General features: G+C 37.5%; 2 protein-coding genes across 2 annotated transcripts in view; one reads left to right on the plus strand and one right to left on the minus strand.

Moving 5' to 3' along the window:
• The window catches only part of LOC143268862 (amine sulfotransferase-like), a 55695-nt gene that overhangs the window by 27273 nt on the left and 11829 nt on the right, over positions 1-16593 (plus strand). The gene's annotated exons all lie outside the window — the stretch shown is intronic.
• On the minus strand, positions 790-15967 carry LOC143268857 (amine sulfotransferase-like). The gene is made up of 6 exons (XM_076552446.1): positions 15848-15967; positions 12574-12782; positions 11125-11251; positions 9946-10040; positions 6106-6289; positions 790-2297 (listed from the first exon to the last, which is right to left on the minus strand). Exons 1-6 carry the CDS (start codon positions 15903-15905, stop codon positions 2176-2178), a joined length of 795 nt encoding a protein of 264 aa, XP_076408561.1. The 5' UTR covers positions 15906-15967; the 3' UTR covers positions 790-2175.

Here is a 16593-nt window from a genome sequence, read left to right on the forward strand (position 1 = left end):
TCTGAATTTTGGCTCCCCTGCCCTTCATCACAGGTGTGAATTGAACACAGCTGTCTCTACAGCCAACAAACCATGGCTAAAGAAACTGCTACCTGTGATTAAGAATAGAAGATATTATGTTGGGTTTAGCATCAACGTGCAATAAATCAGAATATCTAAGTAGACAGCCTCCCCTAAATAAGTGTCCTGCCTTGGTTGATGTGGAAAGACCCTCCCCAATTGTTGAACCTGCTGATAGTAGTCCAGATAAAGGGTATAGCAGAAGGAAGAGCTTTCCTCCATTTGTTCTCTTGTCCTTCCCTCTCACCACCCTGGGGATTGCCCTGTTGCTGCTGCTGCTGATGTTGACCCCTTCCCTGATGTCAGAACCAGTGTTTTCAAGCCTTTGTTGTAGAATAGGGACCAGCAGGTCTCCAGGGACCTTCCAGGCTTTTACTGGCTGATAGGGACTGTTGAGGCACCCAGCATTGTGGTTGAACAACCAATGGTTGTCACCCGACTCCTCATGCCTAGTGAGAGCCATTGTGGAAATGCACTGGCTGCTCAGGTACACATCCTCAAGGACATAGTAACTGCTGTGTGCTCAGCTCTCAGGTGTGAGACTGTTGTTGTTACTATTTTAAAACTGAGTTAATAAATTCACATGCATCTAATTCACTAGGACAGACTTTGGAGACATTTAAGTATGTTCTAGATATTTCCCCAGTCACTAGCTTAAAATTTAGTTCACAGTATCAATTACATTATATGTAAGGGTGAAAGAAAAATCAAGTGCATTATCCACAAATGTTGGTAAAAATAGTAATAATGATTCATTGTATATAAGTATAAAGTCATCAAATAACAAAAATAATCAACTAAAAGTTTAGATCTGTTAAAGTAGGGAATACATCTTCTTCCCTCTTTTCCAGTTCTTGTCAATTCTGATTTTTATTCAATGCTTGGTTATAATTTTCCAAATTAAAAATTCTAATATCCCCCTGTGGTAGTATTCTAATTGTACAGAAATGTGATTTTGATTGTATGTTAATAAATAAAGTTGCCCGGGGGTCAGAGCTATTAGAGCCATAGACAGAGTGTGGCAGTGGTGGCACACGCCTTTAATCCCATAGATCTCTGTGTGTTCAGGGATACAGCCAGCACTGGAGACATATGCCTTTAAGACCTAGGGGGCTGTACATTCAGACAGTGACGAGGCAGTCACGTGTTTGGGTTTACAACCAATGAGAAGGCAGAACAATAATACTATAAAAAATACGTACAGACAGGATATAGCTCTCTTTCGGGAAGCTGGGACACAGAGGAAGAAGGGTGAGATTTTAGCTCTGAGCTCTGACCTCTTGGCTTTCTCTTTTACATTGTTTCTGTGTTTCTTATTTAATAAGACGGTTGGTTACATCTACATCCCCCTCCTGATTTCTTGAATCAGCGAAAGTTCAAGATTCATTGTGTGAATGGGAAGATGTTTTCTTTTTTTATACAAAAAAATTTAATTTTTATTTCCATTGGTGTTCTGCCCACACTCATGTCTGTATGAGAGTGTTTGATCACATGGACTGGAGTTATAGATAATTATGAGCTGCCATGTTGGTGCTGGGAATTTAACCAGAGTCTTCTACAGGCTGAGCCATTTCTCCAGAGTTCTTGATCCAAAATTTCATCATGGAAGATGAAGAAAAATTGTCCACTAAAGAGAACTCTTTGGGGGGCTGGAGAGATGGCTCAGAGGTTAAGAGCACTGCTTGCTCTTCCAAAAGTCCTGAGTTCAATTCCCAGCAACCACATGGTGGCTCACAACCATCTGCAATGAGGTCTGGTGCCCTCTTCTGGCCTGCAGGGATACATGCAGACAGAACACTGTATACATAATAATAAATAAATTTTTTTTTTTTAAAAAAGAGAACTCTTTGCAGTAATTTTCCTACATCACAAAGCACCATGTTTTATGCTTTTAGTGCACAGTACCAATGCTAACTAGAACCAAACTAATTTAATTTTGAAATTTGAAATCATTCATTAAACTTATTGCAATTTATCCAGGCATAGTTTACTCATTTTGTTCCTTAATAAAGTTTGGCATTTAATGATTAAGATACAGAACATATCAATATTCATATAAAATTAGGCCTTCTGCTTAATTGACTTTTATGTTTCTTTTATACTAACATTAGAATTCTATTCTTCATTTACATCCCAGACAAACTTCAAGGGAAAATTTTTCATGTTCCTCTTGAATATCATGTCAAATCTTTCATTCTGCTGCACAGTTAAATGATGTTTCCAGTCTCCAATGGTACCTAGTGGGATAAGCACAGGGATAGGCACATAGGTGAGTAAATGAAACTATCAAAGCAAAGGTCACTCTGAGCAACTTCAGTATCTTCTCCAACCCATGCAAAGTCATTGTGAGTTCTCTGTGGAGTTTAGTACCTCACCTTTCTTTATGGAAGACTGAGCAGTGAAAGAAACCTATGCAATAACACAACAAATACATTAGATCACTGTCCCTTGCATTATCTAACCAGTCATAACCAATCTTTAGCAGAAAACAAAAACCCTAACAAATATAAATACATGAGAAATATTGATACAATGCAGCATATATCCCCAGGTTGTAGCTGCATATGCTCATGTTTCAGTCTTCCATTTTATCTCACTGGTCTATATGTCTATTTTATGTCAGTACCATAGTGATTTTATTATTATAGCTTTATAATGTATTTTAAAATCTAAAATGGAAATCCCTACAACATTATTCTTTTTGGTCATGCTTGCTTTGGCTATCCAAGGTATTTTATAATTTCATATGAATTTTGGGTTGGCCTTTTTTATATTTCTGGGAAGAATGTTGTGGATATTTTGATTGGAGTTGCACTGTATCCATAAATTCCTTTTGGTAAGATAGTCATTTTCTCTATCTATCTTAAATCTCCCAATTCGTGAACATGGGAGGTCTTTCCAGTTTCTAATGTCTTCCTAAAAACTATTCACAGATTTAAACTTTTCATTGCAGAGGTCTTTCACCTTCTTGGTGGGGTTTATTCCAGGATATTTTATTGCCGTTGACGCACTTGTAAGTGGGATTATGTCCATCATGTCTTTCTTTACATGTATGTTGTTGATGTGTAGAAAGGCTACATATTTTTTGTAAATTGGTTCCATATATTCAGAACTCTGCTGAAATTGTTGGTTGTTTCTACAGGTTTTTGTTGGAATTTTAGGGTTCTTTTATGTATAATATCATATCATATTCAAATAGGGATAATTTGGCTTCTTCTTTTCCTGTTTGTATCTCTTGAATTTCCTTCTCTTGTCTTGTGCTACTGCTTTAGTCGCTTTGTTAAAAAGAGAAGTGGACACAGTGGACAGTCCTGTCTCATTCCTGGTTTTCATGAGACAGCTTTAAGGTTGTCTCAATTCAGGATAATATTGGCTGTACATTTGACATAGATAGGCTTTATTATGTGAAGGTGTGTTCCCTCCACTCCGAGTCTCTCTAGAACTGATATCATAAAAGTATGTTAGATTTTGTCAAAGTCTTTTTCTGCATCTTTTGTGATAATCATGTGATTATTGTCTCTAAGTACATTTATATGGTTCATTACATTTATGGACTTACATATGTTGAGTCAGCTCCACATTGCTGGGATAAAGATAACTACTTAAGGCTTGTAAGGTCATGGATTTTATTTTATTTTTTACTTTTTTTTTTTTTTTTGAGACAGGCCTTGTTTATGTAATGCTGGCTGTCCTGGAACTTGCTTTGTAGAGCATGCTGGCTTTGATCTAAGAGATTGGCCTCCATGTGCCTCCAAAGTGCTGGGATTAAAGGCATGTGACGCCATGCCCCAGAAAAGTCATGGTTTTTAGAAAAAAACCTACTACCACCAGTTTAAAAGACGAGAACAATTCCTAGCTGCATTCTAAAACATATCCCTATACCACAGATAAGTGTAGCTTATCATCAAAGAAATTTCTCTTTAAAACAAACAGAAACCATTACAGAAAAACATAACAGTTCATAATGCAGCTACCAATGGGTTCTGCAGAGTTCAGCACCAAGGAACACACCTAAAACAGGAATACTGAACCTAAGACTCAGGGAACATTGTGGAGGAGGGGGCAGAAAGATCTTAAGAGTGATACTGTGCCTCCTAGAAGTGACAGAGATGCTCTACCCCATGATATCTGAAGAACATAGCTGCCTAAGCAGGGCCTGAACAATGATAACGTCAATGGGCACGCTAACAAGGAAGGAGGAACTTTCAAGGGTCCCACCCCTAGACACTGAAGAGGCAACTAGTGAGGGCTGAGAGAAGGAGAACTGACCATTCAAGGATGAGCCCACTAACTGGTTAACCAATACAAAGTGGTTAGCCCTGAATCCATACACCACACGACTCCTCTCGCTAGAAGAGGTCAGCAGGTTGTGTTTATGTACTTATGCACTGACATAAGTAACACTAAGAATCAAAACAAGGCTGTCAGTTTAAGAGGGAGAGAGGAGAGCACATGGGAGAGGCGGGAGGGAAGGGGCACGCCAAGGGTTAGAAGGGCAGGGAAGGAGGCAAATGATACAATATCTTAATTAAAATTTCTAATAAAAATTAAAGAGTATGTAAAGGCCAGAAAAAAATGTAATTGCATAGTGCCACAATTAGAGGACTTTTACAAAAAATTATTTTGTTATTTACCCAAAATGTGTGCTTCATGTGTGTGTGTGGGGGAGAGACATACATATGATTCAAACTTGTCAATTCCTCAATTTTCATTGTAAAATTAAATCCAAAGACTTTCAATTAATGATGCTAAGGTCACAGAGGGCAACGCTGTCGCCACTGTTACCATTCTACAGTGCACATATTTACAACCACCATTACAGCCTTTGAAAATGGAAACAAGCACATGATATTTTCTGCTAGAACATGTGATTATACAAACTGTTTTCCTTGCATTTGAAGGACAGCAAACTAGCATTGCTATGAGACTTGATGAGCATTGGTCTAGTTGGAGAATAAGAAGTAAAGGGATGTTAAATGGGAGAAGAGGAAAAAAAGGAACATTTTTGTAAGTTATCAAAATCTACAACAATTTCAATAAAACATTCAAAAATTATTTACAGCCAATGTCCATCATTATAATGGTAAGTGATGAATTATCAAAAAGTAATCAAAACACACATCAAATTACATTATGGAATGTTACATTAAATGATATAATAAATTAAAATTTTGACTTAGGAGGTTAAAGAGTATCAGTTTAGGGGAGGCCATTCTTTCTTGACAGCTACTGACACACAATTAGGTCACAATACCTGCGTATGGTTGTCCATGCCTGTGTCCCCACCACGTGGGAGGTAGAGGCAATGCTAGGAGTTAGAGGTAACCCTCAGTTACACATAGCAAGTTCAAAACCGGCCTGAGTCACATGCATGAGGCCTTGTCTCAGAAGTGAAAATAAAATCTCGGTTGGTTGATACAAAAGCGAATCACAGAAGACACAACTGTAATTACTGTAATGAAGGAGGGTGGCACACGAGGATGGAGCAATTTAACCTCCTTCACTCCAGATATACAGCAGAATATATTTTATAATATCCTGAAGGAAATAAACAGAAGTAAAATTAAAATTCTTCTGGACTAATCCAAACGTGATGCCTCAAATCTATTCCCAGCACTTGCAAGCAAGAGGCAGGAGGAAACCAAGTTCTAGGCCAGCCTGAGCTACACAGTGTCTGTAATCCAGCCTAGACCACGTAGCATGACTTTCTTTCAAAATAAATAAAATCACCCAGTTTAGAACTGTTTCCTCTAAAATATCCATTGCCTAGGTCAAGACTGCGGACATGCCTTCAAAGAGTTGAGTCATATGAGCTCTAAAGAAGGAAAGCCACACTTGTAAAACTATCATGTTCCTTACTAAAATACCATTAAATTTCTGGAGAAACTATTAGTTCAGTGTCCATTAAGATTTATTATGTTCTCTAGGTTCCCAGTGCCCTTATCACCTGGAGAAACACATTGGAAGCACAGTACTTTTGCTCCAAGGGAAGAGATTCGGGGAAGTATCAGTACTTTTATTACTACAAATAATGGTGTTTCTCACCTTTGCGCAAGAAATAGCCTTTGTTTCTCTCCCCGATTTCATTTTTTATAATATTATCATAATTTGCTCGTGGGTCAGATTTCATGTTCTGAAATGTAGCTTGTCTCACAACAGCATCCACATCTTCTTTACTCATTTTTTTCTCCAGAAAACTGCAGATTTTAAGCACTGAGTTCCTGAGGTCCTAGAGAAGTCATGGGTTGAGAAATTAATGACTTTATGATGGAGGTGTGAGTTTCAGCCAACCATGTGACATGAACACTAAAATTCCCTCCTGGACAGCAAAGATGGCTGAACAAAAGCAAAGGGGAAAATAAATTAATATGATTATTTCAATTGATAATACAAAAAACTTTCTGTAAAACATAGCACATAGCAGTAGAAAGTATTTCAAATCAAAAGGCTGCATGTAAACACATATAATCAATCTTAGTAGTAGATATAGATATAAAGACTTTCAGGTGGTGTTGGAATCACTCAAACATTCTGACCTCTCTTTACTACAACATTGATAATAAAGAACAGAACAATTGGGCAATAAAAGGTAAAAGAGATTGTAATCTAAAAGAATGCTAAGTAGATCATGTGGTTTCCAGTGCAGAAAATGCTAACAAATACCAATGCCGTTTTACAATGATGTAGTGTACAAAATCAAAACCACACAAATACCAGGTGAATTTCTATACATTAATAAGGAAACTGCATCAACAACACTAAAAATCTTAGCATTAAAGTTAAGAAAGGCAGTGAGACTAGCCTATTGAAATATCCAGCCATTACTGAAAAAATACAAGATAACAAACAGACAATTGTCTAATATAAAAGAATTGCAAAACAGTAACTTTAAGGTAACATCCAAAACAATCTGCATTCAGTGAAGTTCTTAAGATCTCAATTAAAATAGAAAAACCCATTGCAAAATTTATTTGAAAAGATACTAGATGGGTAAATAACCTTGAAAGAAGTGGTTAAGTTTGCAGTATTCATACTTTCCAGATTTCAAAAGTTAGTAAAAAATCATGGAACCCAAAAATGCTATAGTCATTCTATAAATAGAGAATGTGACACAAATTCTTTTTCTGAAACTCCATCAATCATTTTAATCGACTGTCGTAATTTCTATAAATGGCTATGCATTAAATTACTGTTACTTGAAACAAAATGTTTGATAAAAATATATATACTAAAATTTTAAATATGAAATTGTGACTTCCATTTTTATGAAAAAAAAAAAACAATGGACAAAAAAAGTCCAGATAGACCCTGAGAAAATATTGGTAGCTGATTTCAACACCTCATTTTCAATTCTAAATAGGCCATCCAAATTAAAAATCAACATAGAAAACTCAGTTAAATTTCACTACAGATTAAAAAGATATAATAACTATTTACAGAACACTTTATCTATATCTGTCTGACTTCTATTGTGATAAAACACTGACCAAAACAATGTGGGAAGAAAAGGAATTATTTCACCTTGGAGGTGATAGTCCATCATCAAGAGAAGTCAGGAACTGAAGGCAGGAACTGAGGTAGATTGTGGGGAATGCTCCCTACTGACTTGCTCCTCATGGCATTCTTACCCAGCTTTCCTCCCTTTATCTTTCTTTCATGTGAAAGGAACTTATGTGGCCCATACAATCACTACATCATAGTTAGTAACTTACTTCTACAAATAGCTTCACTGTTCAATGACCATGAAGGGACTTGAAGAAATGGAAAGCACATTAGACAGAAATAGAATCAGATTACCTGAAAACTTTAACTATAACTCTGGTTATTAATTCAAGGAGACAAAATTAAAAATTATCCAAAAACCTAGACTCTGACTGAGAATGTAGATTAAAAGGAGAACATTTGTATGGCATGCATGAGACTCCAGTTTCAATTACCAGCATAGAAACAAACAAAACCAAGATACTCAAAATAGTGTATCAGATTAGATATTGAGTGCAAGAGCATTTACCATGAATAACAGTGTAGATCTTACGCAATTAAAAATAGGCCCACGAGGGGGCAGTGATGGCACACACCTTGAATCCCAGCACTTGAGATGCAGAGGCAGATGGATCTCTTTGAGTTTGAGGCCAGCCTGGTCTGCAGAGGGTGATCCAGGACAGGCACCAAAACTACACAGAGAAACCCTGTCTCGGAAAAAAAAAAAAAAAGGCCCACAATATATCACAATGACATCATTCCTTGTTGTATTCCAATGAAAATAAAGTCAGCATTCCAAAACCTAACTGGCATCCAATGTTGTTGCATTCTTCTCCCTAGTCAAAGCATGAAATGTGTCTAGATGCCAATCAATGTATAAAAGAATAAAAAAACACTATAAATACAAAAATAGAGTATTATTTAGACACAAAGTATAGTCGGAAGATTTCCTGTCGCTTGCCTGGTCTGTGGTTGGGACAAATCTCTCACCCACAGTCCCATAGCCTTTTATAAAATAATCACACAGAGGCTTAATATTATTTATAACTGCTTGGCCATTAGCTCAGGCTTATTATTGATTAGCTCTTACACTTAAATTAACCCATAATTCTTATTTATGTTTAGCCACATGCCTTGGTACCTTTTCTCAGTTCTGCCTTGTCATCTTGCTTCCTCTGTGTCTGGCTGGTGACTCCTGACTCTGCCCTTCCTCTTCCCAGAATTCTCCTTGTCTCCTCGCCCCACCTTTACTTATTGACTGGCTACTGGCTAATCAGTGTTTTATTAACCAGTGTACAAGAGCCAGGTTTCAAACAGCCAACTCATGCAATGAGCACAGGACCTCCCAAACAGATCAAGCCAATCAACTGTCTCACCTATTCAGAGGGCCTGATCCAGTTGGGGGCCCCTCAGCCTTTGGTTCATAGTTCATGTGTTTCCATTCATTTGGCTATTTGTCCCTGTGCTTTATCCAACCTTGGCTTCTGGGGCTTATGCAGGGACGCTTGGCTCAGTCTGGGAGGAGGGGACTGGACCTGCCTGGACTGAGTCTACCAGGTTGATCTCAGTCCTCGGGGGAGGCTTTGCCCTGGATGAGGTAGGAATGGGGGGTGTGCTGGGGGGAAGGGGAGGAGGACAGGAGGGGGGAGAACAAGGGAATCCGTGGCTGATAATGTAGAACTGAATGGTATTGTAAAACAAAATAAAAGGGAAAAAAAGAGCATTATCCCATAGCATTTCCCCTTTTCTGTCTAATTGAGAAGGAATGTTTTAACTTTAACATAGTAAAGTTACATATAAAGAACAGTTATCAAGCAAGAATTACAGTTACAATATCTAGTCCATTAGTATTCAAATACAACAAAGAAAAGTAAATATCTGTGTCGGTAATGGATGAACCTTAAAACATCAGATTAAGTGAAATCAAGCAATACAAAGAAATAGAAATCAAATCTCTTTCCTATGGAGATAAGAAAAAAGTAATGGTCTTTCTGAAAGTCAAACTATGGTTATTAGGAATTGGTCAGAGTCCTGAGAAAACAATCGGTGGAGTAAGAGTGATTGGATAAGACCAATGCATGCTGTGTTCATGAATGTCAATACCCCACTGGATCTACTAATACAAATAATTAAAGAGGGTTGATAATATCATTAAAAGATAAGTCTACTCTAGACAAATAAGGTTGTCTTATTGACACAGGTGGATACATTAGAAGGAATCACAAGAGATGACCACTGGGAAAAGAAAGCCTCGGGACAGACCAATCAATAAAGGAGAGGCTGGCTGACAGGAACCTCCTTCAATACTGAACCCAGGGAAGAGTGTGATATGAGGACATCTGGGAGTGTGTTGTTTAAACTCAGAGATGAGAAATAATTTTCAAAACATCTTTCTCATCTTACCTTCTTCATATCTTCATAGCTCAGGAACATAATATTGAAGTCATGTCTGTGTTCATACCAGCCTCTGATGTGGTCAAACCAACAGCTTCCTACCACTGAAGGGAAGATAAGTGAGTAACAAAGTCAAGACACTATACATATTGAACAGCAAACTTTATTTGTTCTTTTCTGGTTTAGACTGCTCAGAAATAAAAATGAAGCCCCTCCAACTGGATGTCTACCTGACTATTTTAAAAGAGTTATTTTTGTGTAACAATTACACAAGGCTCATACCAACCTACCAACCTACCTATTTAGGGATGTAGCAAGACAGACATTGAGAAAGTCTTGGGTCAGGGGCTGGAGGGACTGTTCAGTGGTAAAAGCACTGCTGCTCTTGCTGAGGACCCGGATGTGATTCTCTGCACCCACATGGGGGATCAGAAAACATATGTAAGGTCAAGTGTCTGAATTCAAAGTTATCCTTAAGGGATGTTCATATTTCTCCTCTCTCTGAAGTCATGTGTCTTCATTTCTCGTATCCTCTCTCTGAATAAGAGTGTTTCCTTAGCCGGGCGTTGGTGGCGCACGCCTTTAATCCCAGCACTCGGGAGGCAGAGGCAGGAGGATCTCTGTGAGTTTGAGGCCAGCCTGGGCTACCAAGTGAGCCCCAGGAAAGGCGCAAAGCTACACAGAGAAACCCTGTCTCGAAAAAACCAAAAAAAAAAAAAAAAAAAAAAAAAAAAAAAAAAAAGAGTGTTTCCTTGCTACAATGAAGCAGAACCTGACTATAATTTTAGCAATGTGTGAGATCCTGATTCCACACCCCATAGCCTCTTTCACTAGTCAATTTTCCTCAGTAGTAGCATGTATAATTCCAGTTTCCCAACAAGTGTGTGCCACTGAGAGCACACACTCACCCTCACCTTCTGCTGCGTGACTCTTTTTATGTCATTAGCTAGAAAGAATGCATAAAATGTTTGCAAGTCTCTTGTTGTCTAGCCAAAGTACTTCCTAAATAATACAACGCTGCAAGCTGGTACCCCTCAAATGGTGTGAACAACAGCAGGGTAATTATTGTGTATCAGATTATGTTGGTCCACTGCCCCCTCCATCTCTTAGATATATGTTCCCTACTTTGAGATGGCTTAAATATCATCTGTACTTTATAAACTAGTGAGAGGGAATAAACAAAGTTACCTTTTCCATCTAGAAATTTTTCCAGATAATGGTCTATGGTATCTGTAGATTCTAAGGAAACCACCCAATTTGAAAAATGAAAAAACGAGATCAAAACATCTTTGGGATTTCTGTAAATGTAAATAATCTGCAGAAAAAAAAACACAGAGTTGCTTTAGTAATTCTTGGTTATTCTAATAAGTTCTGAACAATTATAAAATAGTTCTTATCCAAATAAATCTTTATTTTCATCTAGGTAATATTTATGAAAGTGCAGTTGATTCTCAACTTTTTGTTTCATGTTATAAAAATTGAATACTTCCATTTACATAGTATTTCACATGTGTACAAGAACACAGGTCATATCCTAGAAATATATTATTTGTAAAGTTGATAAATATGGTAAACATGTTTTTCATATAGTTTAATGCTATAGCAATTGATATTCATTGAGTTTTTGAGCTGTTTTATATATAGCACTGGAAATAAGTGAAAATATAAGAATGAACTATTATGTTGGTACAAGCATTAGCAGCATGCACATGTAATTTAAAAAGACATTTTCTCTGCTATTATAAATAATTAGCAAGTTTATTAAGAGTATCAGGAAAACAAATGCATTTCTAGTCTTGAAACAAGGAAATATTTCTTAAATAAGGTATTGTTGTTGTATTAGGCTTTTATTTGTGTTTTGAGAAAGAACTTAAATTTGGGTGGATAGGGATGTGGAGAGGATCTGAAAGGACCTGGGGGAGGGGAAGAATATGTTCAAAATATATTTAAATTTAAAATTGCTTTAAATGATAAAAACACAATAAAAAGAAAATAAGTAAATAATGAATTTATATTTTAAAAAGTCAATATGTTTGATTATACTTAAATTAAGAATGGTACTAATCAATTTGAACCACAAAGTTACACAGAGTTCTAAAACAGGAGAAAGGCCACAAGTATAAGTCTATTAGTATGCAGAAGTGATGGAATTCATATCAGTAGGAAAATTACACTAAAGTTATAATAATGAAAAGCTGGACCAGTGGTAGAACCTTTCCACCAAATTATAATAGGTCCTGGTCAATAAATATCAGCATGTGTCATCTCATTATTGAGTCCAGAAGGAAAACTTAAGACCACTGTGAGTGGGTGTTCGATAACTGCCACACTGGCAAATATTTAAGCCCAACGTGTCAAGTTACTAGAGGAAAAAACGAGAAGTGATCCTTTGCTGGCTCCAGCAACAACTTCTGAAATACTACACCACCTCCATACGCTGACTACTCTGGTATTTGTGAGTCTGCTGTTCTATTCACATATGAAGGTTCTACAGAGGCTGGTGGAAGGGTGTCCAGGAGACACACTCAAGAATGTTCAGAGAGAGGTATCATCATAGCATAAATACTGAAATTATTTTGTTATCCAACACTTAAGATATTTTATCTGTTCAAAAAGTGACTAAGCTCCATGACATACTTTAGCCTTTTTCTCCTTGAGACCTTTTGGTACTAAGTAATATGCGAGGTGGGAAGAAAAGATGCGTGGTGACGGCATTTTGACATAGTCTAAATTGTGAATATTGTACTCAAAGAACGGTGCTCTGTCCATTGTTGGCACGTTTTCAGTCCTGTTTCGGTGGCCCTCAAAATAAATCAAGCTGAGGATCTGCTGAGTCCAGATGGTACCTGTGAAAATAGATAACAATCCTGTTTTCAGTCTTGAGGTAGGTTTAAGTAACAACTATCTGTGGTAATACCATCCATCTTAAAGTGATTGATGCTTTTTTAATATTCCATGTATGCTAACACACAAGGGTAGTTTTTATTTTATTTTTAATCTATACTTAACAATAACATTAGAAAAGATAAAATCAAGGGTTCTGAGTTCCCTTTTTAATTGTATAGTTATTTTGTTCTGATTTCTTGACAGTGATTATTCAAATTATTCCTATAGCTTCTCTGTACTCTATATTCCATGAGAAGCCTCTTTGTAGTATTTCAAACTTCTAATTGGCAACTATTATTTGTAGATTAATGGGTACGTTCTTATAATACTACACATGCTCACACTGTGCTAAAATTACTTCTTGGTACTGTTTGGAGCCTTATGACTTATTTCTTCTTGATCTTATAAATATAATTATCTAGGGTATTGGATGCCCTCTCACTGTGTGTTACAGGCAGTCCTGTTCCTCTCTGAGACTTTCTTAGAAGTTCGCTGTCACAGTTTTAGAAAACTTAACAAAATTGACATGCATTCAGTTCCTTCCTTTTTGTGCTTCTTAAGCCCAATGCTAGGTGTCCAAGTTCCCGTGAATAAATACACTGTAGGGAAAGAAGAGGTCCAGGTTTCCGGTTTACTGACTGATTCTTGGGTTAGTAACCATTCAAGTAAGATAACAACAATGAAACTCTTTGGGAAATACTTACAAACACCCAACCCTATTTCCACTTCAAATGAGTGTGGGTGTGATCAAATGTAATGGTACTAGTGTTTGACCTTATTTATTAATGATGACTCAAAATGATTTGCCCATGTAAATTTTGGCATGAGCATTCACTCCCATTATTCTGAGGATGAGATTATGGTGAATTCCATCAAACTGTCCCTGCGATTTTGAAATGACCGTTTTGGAGAAGATATCGCAGACTCCAGAGGTGTAACAACTCAAGTGTCTGATCTCTTGCATGGCTCATAACCATCCATAACCATTGTTCTAGCCTTCATCCAAGACCTCCAGGAGCAGCTAGTCATTCTCTAGGGAATACCAGGTTATTTAAGGCACAAAACCAAAGGTGTGATAGGATGAAGATGCTTGGTTCACACTTTGCTCACATTGCCATGATGAGGCCAGGTTGGCAATTGGCAGTATGGACCACAGTCAGGATACAGATCATGTTGCAGTGTGTAAATGTACATCTAGACAAATGGGTCCCAGGTCCATAAAAGGAAGAATCTCCTAAAATATTTCTGTAAACCTTGGTGTGGTCATACACTGGAAAAATAAAATTAATCTCCAAATAACTATTTTGTCTCACAAAGAAATACCTAAGAGGAGCTTCCAGAACACAGGAATAGGTGAAGATTGGTGGGAAATGACCCTTTAAAGGAAAGCCATGCTTGCTCTTGGCTGTACTGCTAACTGTAAAACAAAACAAAACACAAACCCCTCTATTTCTGACCAGTCTCTTGCTACACAGGTATTTATAAAAATGCAGCAGTTTAACTTGCTAGTGTATACCAAGATGAAGTGTTTTTCAGAACTTGACAGTTAAGGTCTAGAGTCCAGGATCTACAGTAAAATGAGATGGTTATTCTCATAGTCTTGAAGTTCTGTGACACACGTAACCATTCCAGAAGTAGAAAGCAAGGCAGCACTTGAAGTGAACAATGAAATTGATTTTGAAATTTTATTTTTATCTTTGCATGCTTGTACATGTGCCTGTGTGTGTTTGTGGTGCATATCTGGTGATTGTGTATATGATGCACATGTGCTGGGCAAGTGTGTGTGTGAGAGAAAGATTGATGAATGCACATGTTCATATGTGAGTGCAGGTACATGCATGTGTGGTGGTCAGAGTACAATTGCCTTCAATCTTGGTTGAGGTATGTTCATTTTCTGAGTGTGCAGTCTAGCTGGTTCACGAACATCTGGGGATTCTCCTGTCTTTGTCTACCACCTCACCACCGAAAGGTCAAAATTATAGACACATGTTACCACATCTGGCCTACAAGAGTTTACGTGATCTCATCTCAGGTCCTCAGGCTTACAAGGTCAAGACATGCACTTTGCACAATGAGCCATCACCTCTGCCTTGAAAAGACTTTTATGAACAAACCACGTACAATCCCATTGTCTGTAGTGTTTGGCAACAACCACACATGAACTAATTTTTAAAAGGGCATGTGAAATTTTAAGGAGGATGGATTTTGTTTGTTTGTTTGTTTGTTTTTCAAGACAGGGTTTCTCTGTATAATTTTGGTGCCTGTCTTGGACCTCACTCTGTAGACCAGGCTGGCCTTGAACTCACAGACACCCACCTGGCTCTGCCACCTGAGTGCTGGGATTAAAGGCGTGTGCCACCGCCACCCAGCTTTTTTTTTTTTTTTTTAAGATTTATTTCTTAAATTGTATCAACCACAGTAAAACCAAGACCTCCAAGTATTGACCCTGAGTTACCACTGAAATAGGATTTTCCTGTCCCCAGCAGGACACTACTGCTCCAGCACCCCTCTGTACTGATGGACTTCACACCTCAAGAAAGTGTGTGTGTGTGTGTGTGTGTGTGTGTGTGCGCGCGCACTGCTGAGTGCAAAAGCTTCTTAAATTGTATTAAGTAGACCTCAGTTCCTGTAGGACACTTTTAAAGGAGGTGATATATGATGGAAAATTCATCCTAAACGATGAAGCACTTGCATATTTGCACCCAGGAGAAATTTTTTCATACTATGTCATCCCCGTCCAACAGACCAAACAGGTCAGTGCTCCCCGGGTGTCTGCTCCTGGCTCTATGTGGCACATCTCGTTATCATAACATTCCTACTTTCCACTAGAGTGCACACTGTGTTCTCTCTCCAATGGTGGCCTTCTCTCCCACAGATTGGGGTCTCATTTAGATTTTGTGTGCTCATAAATTGTTATGTAAGTACAGGTTTGATGCTGCAAATGAGTTGACAGGAGCCATGTTTGCCCACACAATACTAAAGCAAAGACAAGACATTAAAGCACATGCCCACTCCTGGCACTTACCAGACTTTGGATACGTGATTAGGAAGACATCATCATCTCTAATTTCAAAATCTTCCATCGTTTCTAAATGCTCAATGTTCACAAAACATTTCTCAAAATTATATCCCTTAATTTAAATAAGTATTCACTTGTACTGTCCATGGTTATTCACCTAGAAGTAAATACATTGAATACATTTTGTGTGTCAAGTATTATACAGTACTGAGTAATAATTACTGGGAGGTCAGTATGTGCCAAGCACCATTTAAATATCTTATGTATATAAATATTTACTGTGAAAAACAAATTTCATAGATTATGTTATCTGAATTTCATAATACTTTAATGATGCTTTATTTTTCAAATCACCTCATGAAATACGAGGAATAGAAGAGTAAAATATTAAATACATTTTCCTGTAATTCCATGTGAGAAGGATTATCACAATCCTAAATATACAGATGGAAAAATGGGGCTACAGAGATGTTAACTCAAGGATGCCCAGCTAGCCACCCTCAAAGGATTCCATAACCAAAAACTGGGCACAGTCCACGCAGATAATCTAGAATATTTTGTGGGGTTTATTTTTAACCTGCATGTTTTAATTCTTACAAAAGTAAGAAACGCTCCAGGGTGATCTTTTGTATTTGATGTAGGGTTTGGATAATCTGCTCCCTCAAAATGAGGCTTCTGCAACTTATTAACTTAGTGGCTCTAGAAATGGGCAACATTTGTGTTTCTGCAAGTAACTTATAATTACAGTAACC

Source organism: Peromyscus maniculatus, chromosome 16 (genome assembly GCF_049852395.1).
Source record: "Peromyscus maniculatus bairdii isolate BWxNUB_F1_BW_parent chromosome 16, HU_Pman_BW_mat_3.1, whole genome shotgun sequence".
NCBI lineage: Eukaryota > Metazoa > Chordata > Mammalia > Rodentia > Cricetidae > Peromyscus > Peromyscus maniculatus.

What these genes read in the sequence shown, in the direction of transcription:
- LOC143268857 (XM_076552446.1), bottom strand. Translation starts at nt 15,905, where the DNA reads ATGGAAGATTTTGAAATTAGAGATGATGATGTCTTCCTAATCACGTAT. An exon ending in AATCACGTATCCAAAGTCTG is followed by an intron (nt 12,783 to 15,847) that starts GTAAGTGCCAGG and finishes CTATTTTCACAG; the next exon opens with GTACCATCTGGACTCAGCAG. An exon ending in GCTATGAAGATATGAAGAAG is followed by an intron (nt 6,290 to 9,945) that starts GTAAGATGAGAA and finishes TGACTTCTCTAG; the next exon opens with GACCTCAGGAACTCAGTGCT.